The 27,180-nt window shown below is 45.7% G+C and overlaps 2 protein-coding genes across 5 annotated transcripts in view; both read left to right on the forward strand.

Moving 5' to 3' along the window:
* Positions 1-365: 365 nt before the first annotated feature.
* LIN28A (lin-28 homolog A) lies at positions 366-11,805 on the forward strand. The gene is made up of 4 exons (XM_065927545.1): positions 366-396; positions 864-1,048; positions 10,686-10,870; positions 11,589-11,805. Exons 1-4 carry the CDS (start codon positions 366-368, stop codon positions 11,803-11,805), a joined length of 618 nt encoding a protein of 205 aa, XP_065783617.1.
* Positions 11,806-16,353: 4,548 nt separating this feature from the next.
* Positions 16,354-27,180, forward strand: part of DHDDS (dehydrodolichyl diphosphate synthase subunit) — a 33,763-nt gene continuing 22,936 nt past the window's right edge. For 2 of the 4 annotated variants that reach the window (XM_065930129.1, XM_065930130.1), the window contains exons 1-5: positions 16,354-16,430; positions 16,975-17,090; positions 18,851-18,967; positions 22,635-22,777; positions 26,151-26,267. In XM_065930129.1, coding sequence (XP_065786201.1) covers positions 17,028-17,090; positions 18,851-18,967; positions 22,635-22,777; positions 26,151-26,267 — 440 coding nt within the window. In that variant the 5' untranslated portion in view covers positions 16,354-16,430; positions 16,975-17,027. The remainder of the gene's footprint in view (positions 16,431-16,974; positions 17,091-18,850; positions 18,968-22,634; positions 22,778-26,150; positions 26,268-27,180) is intronic. The other 2 variants (XM_065930131.1, XM_065930132.1) reach the window with 1 other exon arrangement.

Genomic DNA, 27,180 nt, shown 5'->3' on the forward strand with positions numbered 1-27,180 from the left:
GCCCCAGTCTCCAGATGTGCGTGTGGGGAGGGGGCGTCAAACCTCTAGGTTCTGAGAAGGGACACCCCAGAGGTGTCAGAGACCGCCGTGGTGGGGGAGGGCCAGAGCTGGAGCTGGAGGGAAAGGGAGGGGGAGGCCAGGGAGGGGAGGGGAGGGGTAGGGCGGGGAGGGGGGCTGCCCGCGGGGGGTTGGGTCATTGTCTTTTAGAATTTGGGAGCCTTTGAAAAGCCGTGGGCCCTCCCACCGCTATTGTGCTGGGGAAGATGTAGCTGCCTCTTCCCCGAGCCACCCCTTTGCCTCCGGACTTCTCTGGGGCCAGCAGCCGCCCAAGCAGGGGCCCGGGGCCGCGGGCTCAGCCGACTACCATGGGCTCTGTGTCAAACCAGCAGTTCGCAGGTTCGACCTCGGGACTTACTAGGGACACCTTAGGCGGCAGGGGCGCCCCGAAGCCACATGAAAGATAGGTGGGGAAGTGTCCCCCAGGCTAGCCCAAGGACCCCAAGTCTGTGCGGCCTCCTGCTTCTGGGGGCCATCTCTGGAGCCAGGAACCCTGGTGTCCCAGCGGCGAGTCAGCTGAAGGTCCGGGGGCGGGGGGAGAGAAGAGGAGGGGCCTGTCTGGCCGCATGTCCCCGGGCAACGAGTTGTGGGAAGAAAAGCAAAACTTTCGGGGCCCCGCTGGCCTCAGTTGAAGCTGGGGGAGCGTGGGAGGCGGCCGGGACAGGTATTTCCTCGCCGGCTGCTCGGTAGCTGCAGCCTCCTGGGTGTCCACCCGCGGGCTGGGACCCTCGGGTCTTCTTGCCGGCTCTCTGATGGGGGTCCTCCAATTCCGTGGCCCCCCAGCTGAGCGCCTTCCCAATCTCCAGGTGGCTGCGCCAAGGCGCCGGAGGAGGCGCCGGAGGACGCGGCCCGCGCGGCGGAGGAGCCGCAGCTGCTGCACGGCGCCGGCATCTGTAAGTGGTTCAACGTGCGCATGGGCTTCGGCTTCCTGTCCATGACCGCCCGCGCAGGGGTCGCGCTCGACCCCCCGGTGGACGTCTTTGTGCACCAGGTGAGAGCCATTCTGGTAACTTTGCCGCAGGAACGGGATGTTGGCGCGCGTGTGCGAGGGTGGGCGGACGGACTCGGCTGTTGGATTGAGGGGAGATCCAGGGCCCTTATTGTGCGTTCCCGTCTTTGCCGTGGCACCCCAGTCTGAATCCCTGTTGACTCCAACGGGACGAGAGCGGGGGAAGAGCTGATGATTAACACCCCCACCCCCTTCCGGGAACCCCTCTGGTTTACCACGTGTCTGTTACCTCTTTACCCTGGGCAGGGGACAGGGGGCAGGGAGGTGATCCCATGTGGCAGAACTAAGGTTGTATTGTGCTTGCCAGTGGGGGGAGGGCGAGCAGGCCGGCCAGGGAAGCACATGCCCGGTTAGAGCAGAACCCTGAGCGCCCGCGCGTTTCAGTATCTTGTGAATGGAGCTCCCGGTCTGGAGGAAGGGAGGGAAACGGCTTCAGGACCCAACAGCGGAAAGCTGAGAAGTCTGCCGGGTCCCCTCACCCAGGTGGTCACCCAAAACTCAAGCCCTGGGGTTCTGGATGGGTTTGGCAGATCCTTGAAGGATCTATTTGGGGGGCATGGAAGTTCCTCGAGAGCAGTCTGAGGCACATGGATCACTAGGGGGGCTCTTACTGTCTATTTCCTATTAGGAAAGAAAATGTGAAGAGCCAGGCCTTCGACCCCTGGGCCAGCCTGGGAGGGAGTTAGGTCGCAATCCCAAGTTCTCAGTTAAAGCGAGGCAGCACAGGGGCGGGGGTGGGGGGTGAAATTCAGTGTCGCAGGGCAGGGGGTGGAGAGAGGCTAGCCTCAGGACCTATTCTCCTCAGCTTGGCATTTATGGCCCCAGACAGCCATTGATTGCCGTCCTAACATTCCCGGCCTCAAACAAGGAACCAAAGACTTCGTCTACTCTGGCCACCCCTTCCTGAGTATCTCCGAAGCCTCACGTAACCACCATGTAAAGGAAATTGTTGCTTGTGTTCCCCTCCACCTTTGGAGGTTTGGGGCTGGACCTGAGAAGAAATTGCTAATCCCAGACCCCGGAGGTTGACACCCAGGCCGGGCATGGAGGGGTTACTTCGGGGAGGTTGGCTTTAGGAGCAGTGGGGGAGGGGAAAGGAGGATGTGGGGATTAAGGGTTGGAGCCTGAGGGATGGTATTCTGGAGGGGGAGGGGTGGAGAGGGGAGATGCTGGGTAGACTGGTTGGAGGGAAACAGCAGGGAAGTCCCCACATGGCCCTCAGTGAGGACGCAGAATGGGGGAAGCAAGGGAGAGAGAGGACGCAGGGAGATGGGGATCCACTAGTTAACGCTGGGGTCACTGGGCTCCTAGAATATCTGCCAGAAGGGTCGGCTGCAGAATGCTTGGCTGCCCCCTGGCTTCCCCTGCTTCCTCCACCCCCAGCTTTACCCCCTTCCCTTCGAACAACTAATTCTGGCTGGTGGCTAGCCCCCCTCCCTGTCTCATTTACATATGTGAATGATAACCCACAGGAAGTAATTGTGGGAGAAAGAAGGGAATTGGCCTCTTTAGATCTATTAAATCACTTTATTACAGGAACCAGCTTTGAATGGCCCTCCTCAGCGGGGTGGCCAGCTCCCCATTTATCTGATCACAAAGAGATTAAAATCTCTCCCAGTCTGGAGACAACTGGACACCTTCCCCAACTTTGGAAAACTTGGAATGAAAGAGTCAGACCCAACATTTTCTTGCCTCCCTTCCAAAGGTTGCCACATAGGGAAAGACTGAGGGGAAGGTAGTCCCTCTGAGGTTCTTTGGTGATATCCAACTCCCAAAGAAGGTTTTCCTGAGCATATGGATCTGTGCCTCAGCCCACTTAACCCTTAGGATCAAAAGCAGTTGGGAAATACGGGATGGAATAAAAGAAAATGGGGACTAGCCTTCAGATTTGGGGAGTGGAGCCTACACCATGCTGTTTCAGATGGGTTTGCTGGGAGATAACCTGGACTTGGGGTCTTGGAATGTCCGGGGACATTCCACAGTCAAATAAGTTATCAGAAGTAGTTGAACTGGAATAAGGAATGAAGACTTTGTCTCCCTTATACCCCCTACTAACAGTCACAGAGGACAATGGTGGAAATTCCCTGAGCTTTATACCTGGAAGCTCTGTCTTCACACTGCTGGGGCTTAGGTTGATCCTCAAACCCTACCGTAACACTCAAACTAGTGATTCCAGTCCTGCACTTGAGAAATCTGAAATATCTCCCTGGGGATCTAATGTAGAGGTATTAGGTGGATGCAGATCAATCCTTAGAAATTTTCCCAGGGCAGGAGAGTGTTCCCAAAATGGAGAGAAATTAAGACATTTCCCTTTAACAGTGAAACTTCCCCTTTAGCTGCTTGTGGTGGGTACCTTGGAACTGTAGGTGTGGGTGGTGGGCAGGGTAACTGTCCTAAGATAACATCTGCTAGGGGAGGGGATCAGGGAGCCCCTTTCCTAAGGAAACGGTGGCGGGGGTAGGGGATGGACACAATTAGACGTTTCCAAGGTTGGGCCTTTTTGATTCCCAACACACTGGTTACTGTTCCTATGCTCCCCGTCCGACCTCAGTGCCCAATAGGGGTGGATATGTGGGAAAGAAAACCTGCCGTTAGCCTTAAAAAAAGATGAGTAAATAAAACCCATAAAGCGAAAAGACCTCTGTACCAACCCTGGTACTCAGCCACAGGTTTTAGGCTAGAACTCACTTGCTGTCCCTGAATTTGGGGGAATTTAAGAATCATCATAATGGCAGCAAGCTAGCCCTTAAATCCCGGTTTCTCAATCTCTGCACTACTGACATATTTCAAGCAAGATAACTTCTCATTCTGGGCATCCCTCAGTTGTGACAACCAAAACAGTCTCCAGACATTGCCAAATGCCCCCGCTGGGAGGCAAACTCACCCCCAGTTGAGAAACAGTTAATACATCAAAAGGTAGAGCAAGAAAGAGCTAACTAGGGGTTGCCTGAGGACTAAGAATTCTCAACTCTCCATGGCCATTTAAAAGGTTTTGGCCATTTTAACAGAAACCTCCTGTTTCCTGTGGCTCAACTCCCAACCCCCCCAGATGTGCAAAATTTGAAAATCAGGAAAAGGTCCCCTGTTTTCTCCCACAGCTCTTTGGAACTCAAATCTGTTTAAAATAGCTTTCTGGCTAAAATGCTGTATTAGAATGCTTGGAGGCAAAAGAGCCCAAATTTGACTGAGGCACCAAGCTTGGGTTAAGAGAAGAAATTCCCAGTACCAAGAAACTGCTGATGCCACGTGGCCTGCTTTCTCTGAAAAGGATGAGTGGGGGTGGTGAGAGCAACTTCAGTCCGGTCTAGATTAAGACTCGGGTTTGGGGGCAGGGAGAATGTAAAGGGATCTTTCCTACCCGGTTTATAACCTTACTAGTGCCTCTGATTACCCTCGTTATGTTCAGGTACTGATGTACTTGTCTTAACTCTTCCTCTCACCTGAACTCTTTGAAGAGAGGGACTAGTAGTCTGGTTAATTTTCTAGTATGCACTTGGTGGGCTGAAGATATGAGTATGAGGAACGAAGGGGCCCCTGAGAAATCAAGAGTAAGCTCACAGTTGGGGGTCCTTGTCAGCAGGTCTTCTTTCAGACCAAAAGCTTGGAGATAGGGAGGGAATGTGAACTGATAGTTGCTGTCTATCCAGAGCAGGGCCTGAAGAGGGCTTGGCACTCGGTAGAAACACCATGAAAATTTGTGGATTGATAGTGGATCACAGCTGATCCACTCCAGCTGACCACAGCTCCAGAGAGGATATGGAAGCCATGGGTTGAAGGGTCATTCATTAGTTATTTCTTTTCCATCTTAATAGGGAATTTTTAAAAGGTTATTATTTTATTTTTAATTAATTAATTAGACCAGGAAGCATGAGGGATCTTAGTTCCCTGCCCAGGGATCAAATCCGAATTCCTTACAGTAGAAGTGAGGAGTCTTAAGCACTGGACCATCGGGAAAGGAAAGTGTTTTGTTTTCCTCCCACTCCTCCAGAAAGAATTTTTTAAATGAGTGGATTTTTTTCAGGAAGTTAGCAGAAAAGCATGTGAGTTAATTTGAGCATTATGAGATCTTGAGTCCTGTTTGTGAAGAGACATACTTTCTAGGCAGTGTTCCAAGTAAAGGCTGTGCCACCATCCAGAGCAAAACTTGTGGTTAGTGGCACTACTTGCCTGGTAAGTGGTTTTCAGTGATTTTTATCCAGAGTAAGGTTGTTGGTGGAACATTCCTAATCCAACTATCAAAAGTATCAAACTCAGCCTATGGGAATTCCTTGGTGGGTTTCTTTTTTTTAAGCAACAGCCTGAAGCACATCACCTCTCCCTTCTTCCTGCAGGCAAGAATAGCAGCTACTATCAGTGTTAAATCTGGAAGGTCGAAGGAGGTGAAGGAAAAGGAGGGGAAGACTTTCCAGAATAGTAAGCAATTAGTACAGACTCATATTGGAGTTCTTTAATTCAGACTGGTAAAGAGAGTAGATGGCTTTTGTCAACAGAGCAGAACAACAACTGGGCTTCTGGTTAAAAACTCCAGGATCTTTTCTTCACTTCTTGAGTGGGGGTGGTGGGGAGGGAACAGCCCCATCTTTATCGGACCTATCCTGGGTTGGATCCTCATCAGAGTTCAGTCCCCTTGTGACTCCATCTTCCTGAGGACCACAGAGAAGATGCCTGTCCTAAGGAGCTGGGAAGATCAATCTAGGTGAACTCTTTAGGTGCAGAGTTGAGAACACTGTGTGGCTCCTTCCAGACTCCCTCCGGCTACCTGGGCGCAGACAGGCTGGTGAGCAGCACCATCTGGTGGAGAACTCCAGGCAGGAACTGGTGGTCCTGGCTGTGTCAGAGCCAGAGGAATGTGTAAGGGGTGTATGCTGGCAGCCCTTGGTTCTGGGTGGATCTGTTTCCCCATTCTCCCTGACAAGCTGCTTCTGATAGAACCCATTGATTTCTTACCTCCTACCAAACCCTACCTTTAGGAGTGAGGCTTGGGTTGAACTGTGAGGACACCTTAGGACTAACTCATTAAAATTAAATTGCTTTTTACTTTTTCAGTGTGACTCTTAGAAAGGTGTTTTTTTGTTTTTTTTTTTTTCATTTATTTTTATTAGTTGGAGGCTAATTACTTCACAACATTGCAGTGGGTCTTGTCATACATTGACATGAATCAGCCATGGAGTTACATGTATTCCCCATCCTGATCCCCCCTCCCACCTCCCTCTCCACCCGACTCCTCTGGGTCCTCCCAGTGCACCAGACCCGAGCACTTGTCTCATGCATCCCACCTGGGCTGGTGATCTGTTTCACTATAGATAATATACATGCTGTTCTCTCGAAACATCCCACCCTCAGAAAGTTTTAAAATGTCAATGCACCTTGCATTATATTGCAGAGCACAGGATACAGTCATTTCAGGGCTCTCACACTATAAATTTGGGCAGGGTGCTTAACCCCTCTGCCTCCATGAATTCAGCAGGGGGCATGATAAAAAGCTTGGTGTGAAGGTCACATGTGTTACATCACGTGACATGCTTAAAACTGCTTAGTCTATAGTAAGCATCAGTACATATTAGGCATTTTAGATAGTAGAGAACTTAGTGTTTTTTTTTTCTGCAAATGTTTGTGCACTGCTAAGCACCTAGAGCTGAGGGTATAGCCATACAGTAGGTAGTCTTGAGCCAGAATGGCCCTGGATATTGTAGAAAAACCATAAACCCAAGCTTTGATCAATTACAGATAATTATAGAACCAGAGCTTATTTATCCAAATTTCAGAGCAAGCTGAGGGAAACTCAGTTTGCTATGAGTTTTTTACTCCACATTCCCCGAGTGACCCCTAAGGTCCCTTCTCTCTATGACTTACAAAGGTGTGATACTTGACATGGGGGAAGGTTAGAGTAGGCAGTGGTAAGGTATTCGGGGTGCAGAGTACTGTAGCTGGCCCATCCTTCCCCGCCATCCAAAAAAAAAAAAGCCTCCTTAACAGTTTTCTGTCTGATTAAATACCATCTTCCCTTCTCCCCCACTGCAAGCTACCCACACTCCTACCTTGAACAGGCAAAGGAAAGGAAGATGAATGGGATGGTGGCAGCCCTCCCACCTATAATATAATTTATCTGAATAATGAACCCTAATTGGGCCCCTCAGTTAAAAAAAAAAAGGGTTTGACTGGAGGCCCTGGAAGGGTGGGAGGGTAGGTCAGAAGGAAAGATGGCTGCTGGTGGTGGCTTTGGCTGGCCAGCAAGCTTGACTAGGGAAGAAAGGTGTCTCTGTGTCCAATCCTCTTACCGTGACCATAACCCCCTACATGGAGAGGAAGGAAGGAACTGGTGAATGTGGTAAATGTGTGATGGGGGGGAGTCAAGGGGGAATCTGCATCCTCTGGAACTCCAGGAATCTGACCACCAGAACCAACCAGTGTCAACTCTTTGTTTCCCGGAGCAGGGCTCTATTGGGGGAGCTCAAGCCTCGCCCCTCCCCCCCCCCCCCAGGTCTTTTCTTTTTTGGAGGGGATGGAGAGAGGGGCGGGGCCCGGGCCCTGCTTTGTGTGCGGTTGGTGGGGTGGGGGTGGTGGCAAGAATTTCAGGCTCCTTTCTGATGCAGACCCTGTGAGGCAGGCTCAGTGGGGCTGCACGCCGATTACCTATCTGATAAGAGAGGAATTCAAACTATGTGTCTTAGAAAGGGGTGGGGTGGAGGGGGCCAAGGAGCCACCCCTGGAGACCACCAGTCTAAATCTTGGCTGATTATGGTGAGGTCCCCACAGGGATTTTTTTTTTCCCCTTTATCTTTTCAAAGGAAAAGATGGTCTTAAGCTGACCTCAAATCCTCCAGTGATAGAGTGGGTGAACTAAGAAGACTAGTCAATTTCAAATGTCCCCATTTATATTATCCTCTGGTTCTCACATTAAGCCTAGAAGGTGTAGATGCAGAAGACTGGTGCTCAATAAACTGGAGCTCAGAAAGGGGATATTTTTCTGAGTTTCCGCTGCTAGTTAGCGATAAAAACTAGGGTTAAAATGCTGGGTCATTTGACACTTCTTTCTCACTGTTACCCCACCCTCATCCAGTCGGAAAAGGTTGGTGATAATTGCCAGTTGGGATTTATATGTGGCAGTCAATGTGTTAACTACTTTTCATGCTTAAAACCTCACAGCACCACCATAAAATTAGTACTTACTCCATTTTGTAGGCTAACACAGAAAGCGGGGATAGGCTGTAGGACTCTAAACCTTTGCTCTTAATCACTTATCTATCTGCTGAATCACAGAGAACTGGGAGTGTTCCACCCTAAGAGCCCACTAGGCAAATGGGAGAAGCTGAGTTTACCTGGGTCAAGAATGCTCTTGGTCTGGATCCTCCAGCATCTCCTGATTCACTGGCTTGTCCCAGCTCAATAAGAGACACGTCAGATTTAACATCAAATTCAGGGCGGTGGTTATGCAACTGGGAGGAGGAAAGAATTTTCACTTTTCTGAAATGTTTTAATGTTCTGCTTTAATGCTCCACATTCAGATTGGGGGAAGGGAGTGAGTCATCACAACCCTGTCTGTTCTATGTGAATAAGAAGGGGGAGGATCCCAAACCTTTGGAATATTTCATTCATTGATATTTATTGAGCATATGTCCTGCCTGCCTAATCTTCATTAAAACTTTAGGTAAATAGCTACTGTTATCTCATTGTCTGAAAGATCTGAGGCCCAGAGGTGGGTAACTCACCAAGATTAAACACAATGCCAGAAATTGGTGGAATCAGCATTTCATCAACCAGGATGTATCTGACACCTGAGCCTATGCTTTTAATTACCTCAGTGGAAGTTCTGTCTTAGGCAATATCATCTAAATTAAAAGAAAAATGTAAGTGACTAAGGAATTGGGGATCCCATCTGGCAAAAGAGCATGTTCCATCTAAGTCCCAATTTGAAATAGCCACCTTGCCCCACCCCCACCAGCTACAGCATAAGAGGCCTCAAGCCAGGACTAGGTACATGGTGATCCCTTTTGCTTCTGAACCGCATTTTCAACAAGGACTACACCTTGTTGACATATTTGACATGTTCTTTGGATATTTTGGAAGGTATCTATAATGAAGTCTGTTCTGTGCAGGGTCTAGGAGAGGCTGTCATTCCACTAATGTGTTATTGATGCAGAAAATGGCAAGGTGAAATGGGCTATCCAGTCCAGAACTCTGGGTTCTTCTGACCCTGGTGTTGCCACTCAACTGTTTGAATAACTCCTTTTTTTCTTTTAAATTTTGGTTCAAACAAGCAGTGTTTTAGTGAGATCATTCCACACAGTATTTGAAGTCTTTTTCTTCCTTTAAATGTTTCTTTCTTTAAATAACGTGGGATTATCTTCCCAAGTTATACAATTAAAGCCTACTTCCTTGTTCATTAATTCATCCAAAATGTGCTAGGCATTATTTAGGTGTCAAAATGCCGCAGTGAACAAAGCAAGGACTTTACATTCTTTTGAATGGCTTTATGGTATTTTTGTTCTTTGTTTATTTTTTTTGAACCAGTGAGATATTGAATATATGTGTCATGCTAGGTCCTCCTGCAAATTATTCTGTTCTGTGAGTCTTTTTTCATATTGATTTACAGTTATTTTTATAGATTTATCAGTTTAGTTATGTCATAATTTAAAAAAAAAAACTGTTCCAGTTTTTTCCTCTTAACATTTAGATTGTTAATTCTTCCAAAATATTTTACATACATATGATGTAAAGTATAAATTTCTGGCTTCATTTCCTAGTGAATAACTGGTTTCTCAATAGTACTATTTATGGAAATATTTTCCTTACCTGATGATTTCTGCACTTATTTTTGGATCTTCCAGTAGATTTTCTCTTCTAATCCACTGATCTATCTGCTTGGATCACACTGACTTTTCCCTTCAACTTTCAGTAACATTGTTTTGATACAATTTCAAATTTGGGAAAAGGTTGCAAGAATAGTATGAAGAACTCCCATATAACCTCTACCCAGATACATCAATTGTTAACATTTTGTACTATTTGCTTTATTGTTTGTTTTTTTTTTATCCCTTATACAGATTTCAAGCATCTTTATCTTTACAATATTTCAGCATTTTTTCTAGAATATGGCTATTGTCTTAGGTAACTTCGGTACAATGATCAAAATTAGGGAACTTAACACGTTTGCCTACATTCCATGCACAAATTTTGTCAGTTCTCCTAATATTTTCTCCCGTTCTAAGAGCCAGTCAGAAGTATGTGTGCCGCTCAGTTTCTTTACTTCGTAGGGGTTTATCTTTCATGACTGACATCTTTTAAGTGTATAGGCCTGTTACGTTATATTTTACAATTTTACATTGGTTGATTCCTTATAAATGCTATGATTAACAATTTTTTCCTGCTGTTTTATTTTACTGAGAACTTTCAATGAGAATAGCTGCCAAAAATGCTATGGCATCTGTTTATGTAGTGATTGTTCCTGATGTAACGTAGAATTTTTGTTCTTAATGGTGACTTCCAATCACAGTGTCTTTACCAATAAAATGGAAATGTTACACCCTTACTCTTCAATCCTTAGAGGAACATGTGTATGCAGGTGTGAGGTGTGATGATGAAGACTAACATTAAAATCTACCATGTTTCTCTCCCCCAGAGTAAGCTGCACATGGAGGGCTTCCGGAGCCTGAAGGAGGGTGAGGCCGTGGAGTTCACCTTTAAGAAGTCCGCCAAGGGCCTGGAATCGATCCGCGTCACCGGCCCTGGTGGGGTGTTCTGTATTGGGAGTGAACGGCGACCCAAAGGGAAGAATATGCAGAAACGCAGATCAAAGGGAGACAGGTATAGACTGGAAGGCAGCTTCTGTGGGTTAGCAGGGATGATGAGCACTCTTCCATTCTTGCTTTCCCATTCTTGGTTGGACCAGATGCCAAAGATAAAGTGAAGCCTGGGGCCCCTGGCAACATCTGGATGTGGGAGGCAAAGAGAGGGTGGTATGTATGGAAGGTACTTCATGACCTACTTTTCTACTTGATAAGTAATTAGGTTCTGGGAGCTCTAGCTTTGATTGCTAAATGGGGATTGTGATACTAACCTCACACGCTATTTTAGAACTAAAGGAGACCATGGATAAGAAAGTGTATGTGGTGAGGCCAAGACAGTACATCTGTAGTTGTTGCTTCTTCACCTCCAAATGACTGGTTTCTTTCCTGTTCCGTGTGCAAACAGATTCTGGCCCTTTAATTTCTTCTCTATTTTAATGAATGAGAGGTACTGTTTTTAAGGGTATGGTAGCTCTCAGTTGGGGGCCAGGATTTCCATTCTTGGTATTTTTAATTTGTCATGAATCTCAAGCTGCCATCTAGATATTACAGGCCTGGAAGGGACTCAGAGATATCTAGTCATATACCCCTTTTCTAAGTGCTGAAATCGGTCCCCAGGAAGGGAAGTGGGTCCAAAGTAACAACTAAAACCAGAGCCCAGGGGTCCTCACTCAGAGGAAACATTGTGGTCTCTTCTCACGCCTTCCTCTCAACTTTACTGTCTTGCTTGATGCTAGGTGCTACAACTGTGGAGGTCTAGACCATCATGCCAAGGAATGCAAACTGCCACCCCAGCCAAAGAAGTGCCATTTCTGCCAGAGCATCAACCATATGGTAGCCTCGTGCCCACTGAAAGCCCAGCAAGCTCCCAGCTCCCAGGGAAAGCCAGCCTACTTTCGGGAGGAGGAAGAAGAGATCCATAGCTCTGCCATGCTCCCAGAGGCTCAGAATTGAGCAACAGTGGGTGGGGGCTATCCTTTTGTGATCAGAAAGCTTTGAGGAGCAGGCATCAATCGGCAGAGTGGAGAAAGTGGGGACAGGGTGGGTAGGGGGCAGCTGGCACTGCCATATATCTGAGGCTGGAGTCCACAGCATCATCCCCTCTTCCCTCTTGGTGGGAAGAAGGGGTGAGGCAAAGAAACTCCAATTAGCTTTTTCCAAATGCATATGAGGGCTTTGGGGGTTAACCCTCCCTGCATGCTTTATATGAGTCTCCACCCCCAGAATCTCCAGCTTTTGAAAGTGGCCTGGGTAGGGAAGTTGTTTTAAAGAAGAATATGGAATAGTATTTCCCATATCAGAGTGTAAAGATTAAGAAGAACAGATTGATGAACCCAGCCAACAAGCCACCACATTCCATGGGAGGAAACATCTTGGGGGGGCAGCAGGGTTTTCCTCTTCTCTCCTCATAAACACCTCTTGGGACAGAATGCTAAGAACTGTCCCAAGTAATGGATTATGATGACAGATAAAGGGGTGATCGAGGAAACAGCTGCAGACTTGGTGCTTCTGAGCTCACTCTCACCCCATTCTGGGCCAACTGAATTTTATTTATTTGCTGCCTTGGGTGACTGTACCTTGGGTCCCACTTTCTCCAGGATGCCAACTGCACTAGCTGTGTGCGAATGACGTATCTTGTGCATTTTAACTTTTTTTTTTTTTTCGTAATATAAATATTCTGGTTTTGTATTTTTGTGTATTTTAATCTAAGGCCCTCATTCCTGCACTGTGTTCTCAGGTACGTGAGCAATCTCAGGGATAAGTCAGCAGCAGCTCCGGGTCTGCACAGCAGGAATGCTTTTTGTTGCTGTATCATCAGAGAGAACAACTATTTGGAGTGTATAGCCTATTGAACTACCTCATTTTTGCCAATTAGAGCTGGCTCTTCTGCCATAGTGTCCTCTTAAAACCCCTCCATCTTCAGCGTTTCATGAGAGACTAGGTTTTAACTGGGTTGCTCCATGACTTGGTCTCCTTCCTACTGAAAGACTAGAAATTGGTCTGAACAGGAAAACGTGGTGCAGAGAGGTTAGGAGAGGCTGGGCCAGGTAAGAAGTGCAGAGAGGGGAAGCCAAGATTAGGCAAAGGTCATCTGTATGTGTGATAAAGGATTCCTGTTCCAGATCTATAATCCCAGGGCTTGCTTTATATACCAGATCCATCCTTCACCTGACTGGGCTAGGCTGACCATGCACAACAGGGGGTGTGTGTTTTATAAAAAATGGAGGTTGGTAAGGAGAGGTTTTTAAGAACAATGCCTCTGTACACATCTTGAGCTGCCCAAGGATGGATATGTGAAGCAAGGACAAGATCTTTAATGATTCTGGGCTTTTCCTCCTTGGCTTCTGGAGAGACCATCAGCAATGGCTTCTTTGTGGTTCCTAGAGCCAGGGTCCTACCCTGCTGCAGCAGTGATTAGTATCATGGCAGCTAAAGGAGAAAGGGTGGTGGGGGGCGGGGTGCGTTTACAAGCTGTGAGATCACTGCAGACCTACCTCACTGTGTTGTCACGGGGCAAATGCAATAGAACGCATTGGGTGATGTGTGTCTGATCCTTGTCTCTCCCAACTGCTGCCCCCCTCTAGTTTTTATATTTGTCTGGGCTTTGTAGGACTTCACAAGTAGCTGATTTGGTGATTACTGGGTGGCCTAGTTTGTGTGAATATAATGTTGGTCTTCTCCATGTTCTTTTGGGGTTTTATTGTTTACAAACTTCTTTTTATATTGAGAAAAATAGCCAAAGCATCTTTGACAAAATGTTCTGCACCAGGCAAAAAGATCTGAAACATACGCTTGGGGGCCCCTCTTCTGGAAGTTGGGGGGGGGGTCTTGAACTACACTTTCGTGTTCCCCTTCCTCTATTTCCTATTTCAAACAAGATCTGTCCTAAAAACTAGATTCCTACCCCCTCCTCTTCCACGTTTGTGCCCCCCAAAATAGACCATATACCTATACATTTAATTTGTGGGGTATCTGTGATTAAGTGATTTGTGCAAAAATCCTGAAGAAGCTAAGATCTCTCCATCCCTTGTTCCCAATCTCGAGTCATGTCCATTCCTTGATGTGATTCATGCTACTCGGACTGCTGTATTTGGATGGATCAAGACCAACTTTAATTTCTAATCCAAGGGTAGAGAGGAGCAATGAAGGGGGCCTTCCATGTAGAAGGTGGGGCTGGGAGACCACGAAAGGAAGGATGAATGTATATCCAAGTCACTCAGGAACTTTTATGCAGGTGCAAGAAACTTATGTCAAAGTAGCCACAAGATTGTTTAATAGCAGACGGACGAATGTAACTCCATGTTTACTGCTAGAAACCAAAGCTTTGTATGAAATCTTGAATTTATGGGGAGGGAGGGAGGGTAGAAAAGCATGTACCCATCTGTTTTCCTCATCCCTTCTCATTCCTGAACGGCAGGAGACAGCCCCTTGGGCTTTGGTGACCCCATCTGGGCAGTGTTTATTTGATGGCTGATTTTGCGGTGCCAGGTACTTCCTTTCCCATTTGCTATCATTTTGTAACACACACACTGACCCTTTTCCCTTCCCTTTCTTTTCCTTGGGAATATACAATAAATAAAAACTTATTGGTACTGAAACTGTCATCTTGGTTGATATTTAAGGCGCCTTCCTCCTACCGTTATTTCCACCTTCTTGGATTGGGACTCAGAAGTCATGAGAAGAACCATTAAGTTTTCGGTTCAGCCATTTTCTTAGGAGTGAATCTTGAAAGTTCAGTCTTTTTAGCACCTCATTATAGTGGATTTTTGTTTCTACTTAAGGCCTCTGGTCCTTTCCTTGGAAGCTGCCACATTCAAGAGGGGATTAAGGGCTTGGCATGCATAAGAATGGGGTTGCCTGTGCCACTGGCTGGGATGAAAGGATGGGGCCATGGCTTGGGGCATGAGACCCTAATAATACTTTGTCCCTTGCTCCTCAAAGCCCTTTACAAATCTTAATTAATTAACCCCCTGTAGCAACCCAGGAAGGAAAATACTGGAAACTGGGGAAAGTGAGGCCAGAGGAGATACACTGACTAGTTACAAACACATGTTAACAATTTCGCTAGCCTTCTATTTCTTAACATCTAGCTCCCCCCATAAAAAAGAGGGTTTACTTGATTGGAAGCATACCAACTATCACACAAAGGGCAAGAAACCATTAACAAAAACAAGGGTAAGAAGTTTCCCTGGTGGCTCACTGGTGAAGAATTCTGCAACGCAGGAGATGATGGTTCGATCCCTGGGTCAAGAAGATCCCCTAGAGAAGGAAATGGCAACTCCAGTATTGCCTGGGAAATCTGAGGCTCCTGGTGGGCTACAGTCCATGGGGCTGCAGAGTCAGACACAACTGAGCAACTAAACACTCCAGGGACTTCTACCAAACGTCAAAGCCGGTCATGGAAGATGTTAAAAGCAGCAAACTACTGGATTTCAGTAAATGGTTTTCCTGCAAAATTGAAGTAATCAGATAGGCAACCTAGATGCCACGCAGGAAGGATGGAAAAGCTTAAGAAATTTCATGGATGGGTTACTCATCTTTAGAGGGCTTTGATCATTTCACTCAAAAATAACCCTTTCATCATAAAGTGAAAGACAAAGTAATGAAATGGGAGTTATGACTGCAGTATCTCTCGTTTCTTTGATGACACTGGAATCGAAAGTTAGAAACAGGAAGGTTCTTTGAAAATGGTAGTTTGTGTCTCCCCCCCACCCCTTCAATTTTGAGAAAACTAAACTCCCAATTTCTTTTGTGAGTTAGTAACTCGAATTCCTGCAGCCCTTTTTCGTTAAAGGTTTGGTACACAAAGAATACCCCCGATTTTTCTGTCAGGGTTAGTTGATGGCCTTATAGTTTAGAAGCCATTCTTAAGCAGAGTTCTTTCTGACCTTAATCCTTTTTTTGAGTTCCTTGGGTAGGTCCTACGAATGCAAACCCTAAAATGTGTGTGCCTTAAGGCAGCACAAATGGATTGAGGTTAAGTCTTGTGAGACTAACGAGAGCCAGGAACTTCACAAACGATTAAATCCACTAAATAAGACAAAACGGTGTAAACACACGCTTCTTAACACTTGTATCAGCTCTAAAGCCAATTCTGCATCCTTATAGTTAGCAGAACATAGCCTTACCCCTTTTTCTCAGCAGTCCTAATCTGCTGCTAGCGGCTGAGAAGTCCCGGCATTTCTGAGATGAGGCTCCCCTAGCTCCTGATTCCTGTCCGGTAACCGATGGTCTACAGACTTAGCGGCTCTCCCAGGTGGTCTGGACCCAGCCTTCCCCAGCAAGGTACCCGACACTTGGCCCGGAGCCGAGTCTCACGCCTCGCCGCGTCCCGAAAACCTGGCTCTCGCTTTCGCCTCACGCCGCCCCGCCCCGCCCCCAGGCGTTCGAACGGCCGAGAACTCTCGCCTAGTCGCTTCTCTTTCTCCGAGCGCGCAAGCGCAGGCCAGGGCTCCTCCCCTTAGGTGACGGGAGAGGCGTGTCCCAGCGCCCAACGATGACGTGTTCTTCCAGCGCCACGTCGTGAGGAAGTGTCCGTCCACTGGAGCAGTTGGAAGGCGCTGGCGGAGCTTGTCAAGGTGCTGGATTCAGGGTGGGGTGGACTGGAGGAGAGGGATTGACTGGGCGAGAGGCAGCTGTGGGACGGGCAAAAGGGACAGTGGAAGAGACAGTGAGAGAGTAAATAATTGGGAAAGCTCTAGGCTAGGAGGTCACGGGTGCAGTAGCTGAAAGGGTTGTCGACCTGGAGCATCGAAAGTCGGAAGCTGCCTTGGGGAAGATGGAAAAGGAAGAAGGGGGAAGGATCAGGGGGAAGGATCAGGATGTAGGCGCTACAATGTGACTGGAAGCTGACGTTTTCAATAGATGTTCAGAAAAAGGCGGTGCAGACACTGAGGGAGAAGGAGATAGCGGCAAGCTCCACCAAGCCCGTGGAACCAAGAAAAGGCCTCTGCCCTCAAAGTCCTGTTGTCTTATAAGTCTGGGTGGAGAAAGACTAGAGGTTTAGACCAGGGCCTTTGGGTTCTAATGCTGGCTGCTCTCTACCGTTTTTGGCGTAGTTGCAAGTCAGACGTAGTTGTTTGCCGGCGTGGTAACTTCTGATTCTCTTTCTTGTTTATACAGAGTTACCTGGTTGGTGTCTAATCGTCCTGGGCTGCTTCTCCGGGGCAAGAATTATGTCATGGGTCAAAGAAGGAGAGCTGTCATTTTGGGAGCGGTTCTGTGCCAATATCATAAAGGTGAGCAGTGGCCCACAGCCCCAGCTGGCCTTTTGGTTTGTTGGGTAATCTTATATCAAAACCTGTTATTAAAGTTGAGTAATCCCTCACGTTTATGGATTTATAATAGAATTTAGCAGTGGTGTGAAAGAGTCTTAGAATTGCAAGTCTACGTTTCTGGCAAATTACTGTCCTAACTCCCGCGTTTTCAGGAAACCTAGGACCTCCCCGTATCACTGGGCAGTACGGGCTGTTAGGTCTTCCTGAAATTTGTTTCCGTAGAACTTTGATCGGTTATTCCTAGTACTGTCTTCTGGGTTTAGATAAAAGAACTAATCTTGCTTTGATGTGATGGTAGAGCATAACGGTTAAGAGTTTGGGATCTGGAGGCAGACTATGAATGAAAGTCCTATTCTGTCATATACTAACCATGTGACTTTATATGGTGGTTTTGAGGATTAGATGAAACTACATAGAAAGCACTCACCACAGTGTCTAGCAGTTTTAATTACTATTGTTGGGGGTGCCTTTCAGCCATTTGAAGACTATAATCACTCTGTTTCCTACACTCTCCTTGGTTCCCCCAGATCTTCCCTCAGCTTTTTCTCTAGGAATCACAGCAAAGTTATATCCTCTGCATATGAAAGGTTTGAAATTGGAGCCAGTCAGCTTGGTTTCAGCCCCAGGCTGCCAAGCAGAAGGTAGCAGTGAATTTATGAGTAAGCTTTGAACCCCACCTCCCCACACACAAAAAATGCCAAGTGATCTCAGACAGTGCAGGAAATGGAAAGCATCTCCTTAGGGAATCACTACAGTCTTGTGTTGGGAAGAACAAACTTCATAACTTTATCAGAATTTTTTTGTGGGGGGAGGCCTCTATGTAGGGGACAAAAATAGAAAATGTCAGAGTGTTGCAGGGCAAGCGGTCTATGAAGAAACCTTCCAGTGAGGGGAAATAGTTCAAGGAGTGAATTTTTGCTATGATGGACAACGTGAGGCTGCTCTAAGCCAGATAAGAAGTTTTGTTTGCCTCCCAAATGCCTTTTGTTTTGAAGTGTCTCCTGACATCGAATTTTTTTTTTTTTCCAGTGGGTTTTGTCATACATTGATATGAATCAGCCATAGAGTTACACGTATTCCCCATCCCGGTCCCCCGACATTGAAATTTTTATAAAAATTTTGAGTGTCTTCTCTTGTGAAATAAGAAGATCCAACAATTTTAGGTCTCTGTTCATGTGTGACAGGACTCAGATGGAAGTGGGTGCCTGTTTTATGAGGAGGATGCCCTCTACATTTCACCACATCCATCGCCATCCCTCCTATGTCTTCCAGTTGAAAGCTAATGAAACCAAGCTGGTGGTTAAGAGCGTGTGGTTAAGACACGTACTCTGGAAGCATATAGACCTCCGTGTGAATCCTCACTTTGTCTCTTCTTGGCTGTGTAACTTGTGCGGGTCACTTGACCTCTCTGAGCCTCAGTTTTCTCATGTGTAAAATGCAGATAATACTATTTACTTCACATGTGTGTATGATGAAAGAAAAACTAAGGTGAAGTATAAAAAATCCAGCATAGTATTTGGCATGTAGTAAGTGCTCAATAAACACATAAATAAAAATAAATAGAAGTGCTTAATGCTTATGTATTGAGCAAAAAAGTACAGAATACCCAATTCCCTTCCTCAGGACTTTTATCATATAACTCAAGCCTATCAGCTTGGCATATTGTCTCCTTTTATCTCTGAGTATTATGTGATGTGTCCGTTTGTCTTCTTACCTCACAGGCAGGCCCCATGCCCAAACACATTGCGTTTATAATGGATGGGAACCGTCGCTATGCCAAGAAGTGCCAAGTGGAGCGGCAGGAGGGCCACTCACAGGGCTTCAACAAACTGGCAGAGGTGGGTGTGGGTGGCAGAATCAAGGGTGAGTGGTCCAGTGAGAATTGGATTATGGCTGAAAAACCAAGCCCTGAGTTTGCTGTGGTTTGAGAGTGCTTTTATAGCTGTTTGTTTTCTTCCTTGCTTGTTTGCTAGCGATAAGTCTCATATCAACATTTACAAAAAATTAGATCATCTAGTGAATCATCACAAAATATTTGATATAAGAACAAAATTGTCTCCTTTTACCACTTTAAGCAACAGTTTATATTTTTCTGTGCCTCATCCTAGTCCTTATAGTATGTTCAACATGACTTAACATCCATAAAATTATATCTATAGCTTTTGAAAAAAATTATTTATTTTTCAGTTCAGTTCGGTCATGTCCAACTCTTTGCAACCCCATGGACTGCAGCATGCCAGGCCTCCCTGTCCATCACCAACTCCTGGAGCTTACTGAATTCATATCCATTGAGTTGGTGATGCCATCCAACCATCTCATCTTCTGTCATCCCCTTCTCTCGCCTTCAGTCTTTCCCAGCATCAGGGTCTTTTCCAGTGAATCAGTTCTTCGCATCAGGTGGCCAAAGAATTGGAGTTTCAGGAATACTGTTTTGGTTTTTGCCATATATCAACATGAATTAGCCATAGGATACATATGTCCCCTCCCTCTTGAACCTCCCTTCCACTTCCCACCCCTCTAGGTTGTTATAGGGGGTTTGGGTTCCCTGAGTCATAGCAAATTTTCATTGGCTATCTATTTTACATATGGTAGTGTATATGTTTCTATGCTACTCTCTCCATTCATCCCACCCTCTCCTTCTCCACCCCCCTGCCCATGTCCATAAGTCTGTTCTCTGTGTCTGTGTCTCCATTGCTGCTTTACACATCGGTTCATCAGTACCATTTTTCTAGGTTCCATATATATGTGTTAATATATGATATTTGTTTTTCTGACTTTCTTCACTCTATATAATATGCTTTAGGTTCATCCACCTAATTAGAATTGACTCAAATGTGTTCCTTTTTTTGGCTGAGTAATATTCCATTGTGTATATATACCACAGCTTCTTTATCCATTCATTTGTCTATGGACATCTTTGTTGCTTCCATGTCCTAGCTGTTGTAAATAGTGCTGCAATAAACACTAGTGCACATGTATCTTTTTCAATTGTAGTTTCCTCAGGGTATATGCCTAGTAGTGGTATTGCTGGGTTGTATGATAGTTTTATTCATAGTTTTTTAAGGAATCTCCATACTGACTTCCTGGACATACTGGAGTGGGTAGTTCTCTTCTCCAGCTGATCTTCCCAACCCAGGGATCAAACCCGGATCTCCCACATTGCAGACAGATTCTTTACCAGCTGAGCCACCAGGGAAGCCCATGATAGTTTTATTCATAGTTTTTTAAGGGATCTCCATATTTTCTTCCATAGTGGCTGTATCAATTTACATTCCAACCAAGAGTACAGTTGAGTTCAGTTCAGTTCATTCACTCAGTCATGTCCGACTCTTTGCGACCCCATGAACCGCAGCACGCCAGGCCTCCCTGTCCATCACCAACTCCCAGAGTTCACCCAAACCCATGTTCATCGAGTCAGTGATGCCATCCAACCATTTCATCCTCTGTCGTCCCCTTCTCCTCCTGCCCTCAATCTTTCCCAGCATCAGGGTCTTTTCAAATGAGTCAGCTCTTTGCATAGATGGCGAAAGTATTGGAGTTTCAGCTTCAACATCAGTCCTTCCAATGAAAACTCAGGACTGATCTCCTTTAGGATGGACTGGTTGGATCTCCTTGCAGTCCAGGGGGCTCTCAAGAGTCTTCTCCAACACCACAGTTCAAAAGCATCAATTCTTCAACGCTCAACTTTCTTTATAGTCCAACTCTCACATCCATACATGACCACTGGAAAAACCATAGCCTTGACTAGATGGACCTTTGTTGGCAAAGTAATGTCTCTGCTTTTTAATATGCTGTCTAGGTTGGTCATAACTTTCCTTCCAAGGAGTAAGTGTCTTTTAATTTCATGGCTGCAATCACCACCTGCAGTGATTTTGGAGCCCAGAAAAATAAAGTCAGCCACTGTTTCTGCTGTTTCCCCATCTATTTGCCATGAAGTGATGGGTCTGGATGCCATGATCTTAGTTTTCTAAATGTTGAGCTTTAAGCCAGCTTTTTCACTCTCCTTTTTCACTTTCATCAAGAGTACCAATGGTAAAAGAGGGTTCTGTTTTCTCCACACCCTTTCTAGCACTTGTTGTTTGTAAATTTTTTGATAATGGCCATTCTGACGGGTGTGAGGTGATATCTCATTGTAGTTTTGACTTGCATTTCTCTAATAATGATGTTGAGCATCTTTTTGATGTATTTATTAGCCATCTGGATGTCTTTTGCCCACTTTTTGATTGGGTTGATTGTTCTTCTGCTAATGAGTTGTATGAGCTGCTTGTATATTTTGGAAATTAATCCTTTGTCAGTTTCATTTGCTATTATTTCCTTCCATCCTGAGGGTTGTCTTTTCACCTTGTTTATAGTTTCTTTTGCTGTTCAAAACCTTTTAAGTTTAATTAGGTCCCACTTGTTTATTTTTGTTTTTATCTCCATTATTCTAAGAGGTGGGTTATAGAGGATCTTGCTATGATTTACATCATAGCCTTTAACCTCTAGGCCCTATCTCAACACCGCTGTTCTCAGCTCCAGTTTGTTCTCCAGCTTTAGTGTCACTGGATTCAAGAAGTACCAGAAGACTGCGTTTAAATTTGAGTTTTATTTCTCTTTTCTTTGAGGTGTAATTTCATACAGGGAAATGCACAAATTTGGGGTTTTGACAATTGCACTCATGAGTCTATTCCACACCCCTATCAAGATATAGAATGTTTCCATCTTTCTAGAAGGTTCCTTTGTGCCCCCTCCACGTGAAACCCTGTGCTACCTCCTCTGCCGCTCTACAGGCAACCACTGTTCTGATTTCTGTCACTCCAGATGAGTTTTTGCTGTTCTAGAACCTCATATAATGGATTCATACAGTAGAGCTGTGGACTTTTGATATATTTCTTCATTTTCCGAGCCTCAGTTTTACTATCTGTAAAGTAGGCGTGGAAACAGTAATGCCTTTCTCAAAGGGTTGCTTGAAGAATCAAAGGAAATAATGTCTGTGAAGACACTTTGGAGACTTAAATGCTACACAGTTGTGCAGATGTTGCTTGTCTTCTAACTCATCAGCCTCTCAGTCTTCTGGAATAATGATGTTGTGGGCAGTAATACCTGTGTTCTTATATACCTTTAGCCACCTGGTGAGGGATGGATTGTGATGCCGTTTCACAGATAAGGGGATTTAGGCCCTGAGAGGTTAAATGATATGCCGGCAGTCACATAGCAAGTGCATGATGGAGTCAGGGGCTAGGACCTAGAACTTCACTCTCTCAGAGAAGAGTTCTTTCTAGTAAAGCACAGTAGCATCAGCATAATAATACTCATTAAGTTCGCATTTTTCAGTCTCTCAAGTGGTGGCTTTCTGCTTGTTTCGTTCATTATTCTGAGAGAAGCATTGGTATTAACCTAGCTTTACCCAGAGTGGGAAGGAAAAAAGTCTGTCTCCCACTTCCAGCACTGAGTCGGGGCTGAGGCATGTCCTGTTTCCATTCCTGCTCTTCCTTGTATCCTAGCTCCTTGCCTTCTCCCCCTCAGACTCTGCGTTGGTGTTTGAACTTGGGCATCCTGGAGGTGACGGTCTATGCATTCAGCATCGAGAACTTCAAACGCTCCAAGAGTGAAGTAGACGGGCTAATGGATCTGGCCCGGGAGAAGTTTAGCCGCCTGATGGAAGAACAGTAAGATGCTATCAGAGGGGCACGTGTGTCCTTCCACCGCCTCCAGCCTTATCCTAACCCTCAGCTCTCTTTTCTGGGGCTAGTTAAGGAACTCTAAATCTTTCTGCTGTTAATAGGACCTCTTCAGTGGCAAGTATGACAAGCTAGTTTTTCTTTTTTTTCAAAGGAAACATTTATTTGAGGGTACAGAGGTATTTCATAGAATTCAAGGACAAGTATGGCCAGCCTCAGGTAAAACTGAAGTTAAGAAGTGAAATCCATTAGATAATGGATTCTAAATGCCTCCTTGGGCATTTACTTCTTTTGCTCCACAGACCAGCTTTGTCTGCTTCAGGAGCGCAGCCCAGAATGAACTAAAACCCTAATTGGTTCTAGTTCTAAGCAGCCCACCTTAGATCAGATTTCTATCCTGGGACCAGTAAGCTGTGACCAGGGGAGTAGAGTAAGAGAAACTTTGAAAAAGTCATTTTCTGTGGTGCAGTCATCCCTAAAAAGCTACTACACTTCCCTGTATATTCCCTTGAAAGGGACTGGATGATGCACAAAAGGCCTTTATGGGGATAAGTCAGTACTAGTCTTATCTGTCACTATGTTTAAGCCTTAACTTGGGGAGCAAAGTCAGAACAGGACAAAGAGGAAGTTTGGTGGAAATTAATTGCTTCAAAGTGTGCATCTCTCTCCAGCCCGGGCTGCCCCAAAGTCTTCATAACAACCATTCTCTGCCCAGCTCCTCCTCACTCCAGGACCAGGCAGATGAGAGAACAGAATGCTTAGAGCTGTAGCAGAGCTGGGCCTAGGACAGTTCTGTCACTTCTGTCCCTGTGTGGGTCTGGGTGAGGGGAGAGTAGCCAGGCTTCTCTGTCCATGTTAAGATGGTGAGACTCTGGGCCACAGACATTACTGCCTCCTTTGGGGCTCAGAAGTCACACCCAAGGAATTGGGGACAGAGGTAATGGGGACACATTCCAGGTGTTCAGATTCTTCTGTATTTCACACTAATCTTGCCTTTTTAAAGTGCTTATACTATGTGTCAGGCCCTGAGCCTGATGTGGATTCTCATTTAATATTCACATTATCCTGTGAGAAAGGTATTATTATCCCAGTTGTAGAGAGGAATAAAGTAAAAACCAGTGACGTTTAGGTGTGTATCTTGGGTTGTGCAGCTATCAGAGAGACAGAGCCAAAACACACAGAATCTTTCTGACTCTGGAGCTAAGCTGTTGTCTACTATACTGCACTCCAAGAGACAGGAGGTAATCTTACAGTTCTTAAAAGGTGCTCCTGAGATTGTTCTAATCAGTCAGTAGTAGAGGACATGGTCTTAGGTTATGAAGTCCTGGATGCAGCAAGAAGAAACCTTAGCGGTGGTTTTCCTGTAGTGTGCCACAGAACCCCAGTGTTGTGACGGGTGGGCGTGCAAGGACCCAGAAGGAACATGGTATACAGTGCTGCGTTATGTTTATCTGTCTTATATATTGGACATCTGTTACAGATTTGACTCAAAGAAAGAGTTGTTTGGCTAAAAGAAGTTTGGAAAACCACTGGTCTAGTTTGGTTTCATCAGTTGGGAGACTAACCCTTGTGGAAAGAAGAGAAAGCTTTGCCCATGGTCACGCAGCAAACTAGTGGCAGAACCAGGCTGGGAGCCCAGATCTCCTGGCTCCTTGCCAGCACTTCCACAACTCCTTCCCTGTAGACCTCCTTCAGGTCATGTGTATTCTCACAGTGTGGCACTTTCCCAGAATGGCAGAGATGGTTAGCACCCCCAGTTTACAAGGTAAGAGGCTCAGCGAGGCTCAGCAGTTATGCTAGGTCAGATAGTAAGCAGTAGCACTAGGGCTTGAATCTAAGTATTCTTTCTCTTTTTTGGCTGCATCCCAGGGCATGTGGGATCTTAGTTCCCTGACCAGGGATTGAACCTGTGCCCCCTGCAGTGGAAGCACAGAGTCCTAAAAACTGGACTGTCAAGGAATTCCCAAATCTAGGTATTCTTATTCAAATATTGCCTTGATTTTGAGTATACATTTGTCTGCTAGCCCTGAAGTGGGTTCTCAAAACTAGGTGATTAGATCTTGCTCACTCTTGGAAGAAATGTGGTTGAGGGTTGCAGGGTGGAAAGGCTGTGGGTGCAGCCTTCAACTCTGGATCAGGGTTCTCCAGAATCTGCCAGATACCCTCGCCCCACAGTATACTTCTTGTTACGGAGCTCCTGTTTTCCAAACATTAGTCATTCTGTTTCTCCTAAGCATTCCCAAGTTCAAGAAGCTGACTAGGGAACAATGAGTTCATGCTCACTCTGCCGTTTGGGAGTTACTATATGGAGGCAGTGTAATGTTTTGATTAAAAAAACAGGCCCTTGAACCAGACTGCCTTGATTCCGTATCTGACTTTCTACTCACCAGCTGTCAGATCTTGAACAAATTCACCTCCCTTGGCCTCAGTTTCTTCATCTGTAAAAGGGGAATGGTAATGGTGTCTGCCTCCAAGGTAGATGTAAAAATGGAGTGCGTGTAAAACACTTAGACCAATGTCTGAGAAAGTGAAAGTGAAAGTTCATCAGTGGTGTCCGACTCTTTGCAACCCCATGGACTATACAGTCCATGGTTCTCCAGGCCAGAACACCGGAGTGGGTATCCTTTCCCTTCTCCAGGGGATCTTCCCAACCCAGGGATTGAACCTAGGTTCCACATTGCAGGTGGTTTCTTTACCAGCTGAGCCACAAGGGAAGCCCAAGAATCCTGGAGTGGGTAGCCTATCCCTTCTCCAGTGAATCTTCCTGGCCCAGGAATCAAACTGGGGTCTCCTGCATTGCAGGCGGATTCTTTACCAACTGAGCTATCAGGGAAGACCAGACCAATGTCTGGCAATTAACAAACATATAATTAATGTTAGATGTTGCTATACTTACAGTTCACAAGAAGTTAACAAAAGTAACCGGTAATACAACTCCTGCCCTTGAGTTTGTTCTCCTGTCAAAATGGGACAGATAGCATGGAATCCGTGTGATGCAGTTTGCCAACAGGGACACGTGAGGCAGTGTAATATGTGGTGAAGAAGTTTGGGTTTTCAAATCAGACAGACCTAGGTTTCAAACCTGACCCAGCTCTTGATGGTTGTTTGACCTTGGGCAGTCCCTATCTGAGCCTCAGCCTATTCTGCCTGAGCCTCGTTTCCCGCTGTAGAACAGGGAATGTGCTAAATTCCTTTCCCAGTCGTTGAAGGCATGCAGTGAAATAATACATGTGGTATGGTGCCTGACACAGAGGAAAGCACTCACACTGGTAATTGAATATTATCTAAGCACTTTGCTCTCTCCAGCTCAGCAGGTGCTCTCTCCCAACTCCCAAACCTGCCTCCTTTCCCCCCTGATCAGGGAGAAACTGCAGAAGCATGGGGTGTGTATCCGGGTGCTGGGTGATCTGCATCTGTTGCCCTCGGATCTCCAGGAGCTGGTCGCACAGGCTGTGCAGGCCACCAGGAGCTACAACAAGTGAGTCTTCAGATTTCCCTCTAGCGCCTCTATCAACCTTTGACTCCGTCTGGCTTTAGGGAGACTTCCTGGGCCTTTCTTGGCCTGCATTTGGTACAAGAGGCGATAAGGAGTTGGTTTCAGATGCTTAGAAGCTTCTTCCTTCAGCCGTAGGGCAGACGGAGATGTTTCTGCACTAGCTTGTTACATGTGTGTATGTTCACACATGCAGTTTCTTATCTTCATCCTTCATGGGCCTTGCCCCCTCCTATATATATACATATATATACACACACACATATTTAAGCATGTAAATACATATATATTTGTGCGTGTATATATGTATATATGCACCTACTTACATACATATAATGTGTGTGTATATATATATATACATATTTAAATATATATGTTTGTGGTTTTGGGTATTTTTTAATTGACAGAGGATGCGGTAGGAATGTATCAGGCCTTATCCCTGTCTCTGAACACAGATCCCTCAAGAAATTCTCTTTCTGTCCCACTGCTTTAACCAATAGATGGGATGACCTGAGGAGGACATGCTGCTGCAGATGGGAAGAGTTTAATAATCCAAACTTCATTATGTGTGGCTTTGCAATGTAATGTATATTTGGCAGTGGATTTGTTTCACATCAGATTTCCTTCCTATTCTTCTCTACTTGTTCTAATAATCACAATGAATTCACATCCTCTGAATGCCAGGTGCTAGCAGAAGGCAAGAAGATTAAGTGAATAATAAGGATCAGTTAGTATTTTCCTTATTACAAAACTAATGTGTTTTTTCCCAAGGAAAATAGGAAAACTCAAAAAACTAATAATCTCGCCTTTCAGAGGTATCCATGGTTAACCCTTGATGTGTGTTCTACCACAGAAGGGGTGCTCTGTAATCAGGGACTCTGCTTCTTACTCCCTGTCC

The sequence above is a fragment of the Muntiacus reevesi genome, chromosome 3 (assembly GCF_963930625.1).
Source record: "Muntiacus reevesi chromosome 3, mMunRee1.1, whole genome shotgun sequence".
NCBI classification, from domain to species: Eukaryota; Metazoa; Chordata; class Mammalia; order Artiodactyla; family Cervidae; genus Muntiacus; species Muntiacus reevesi.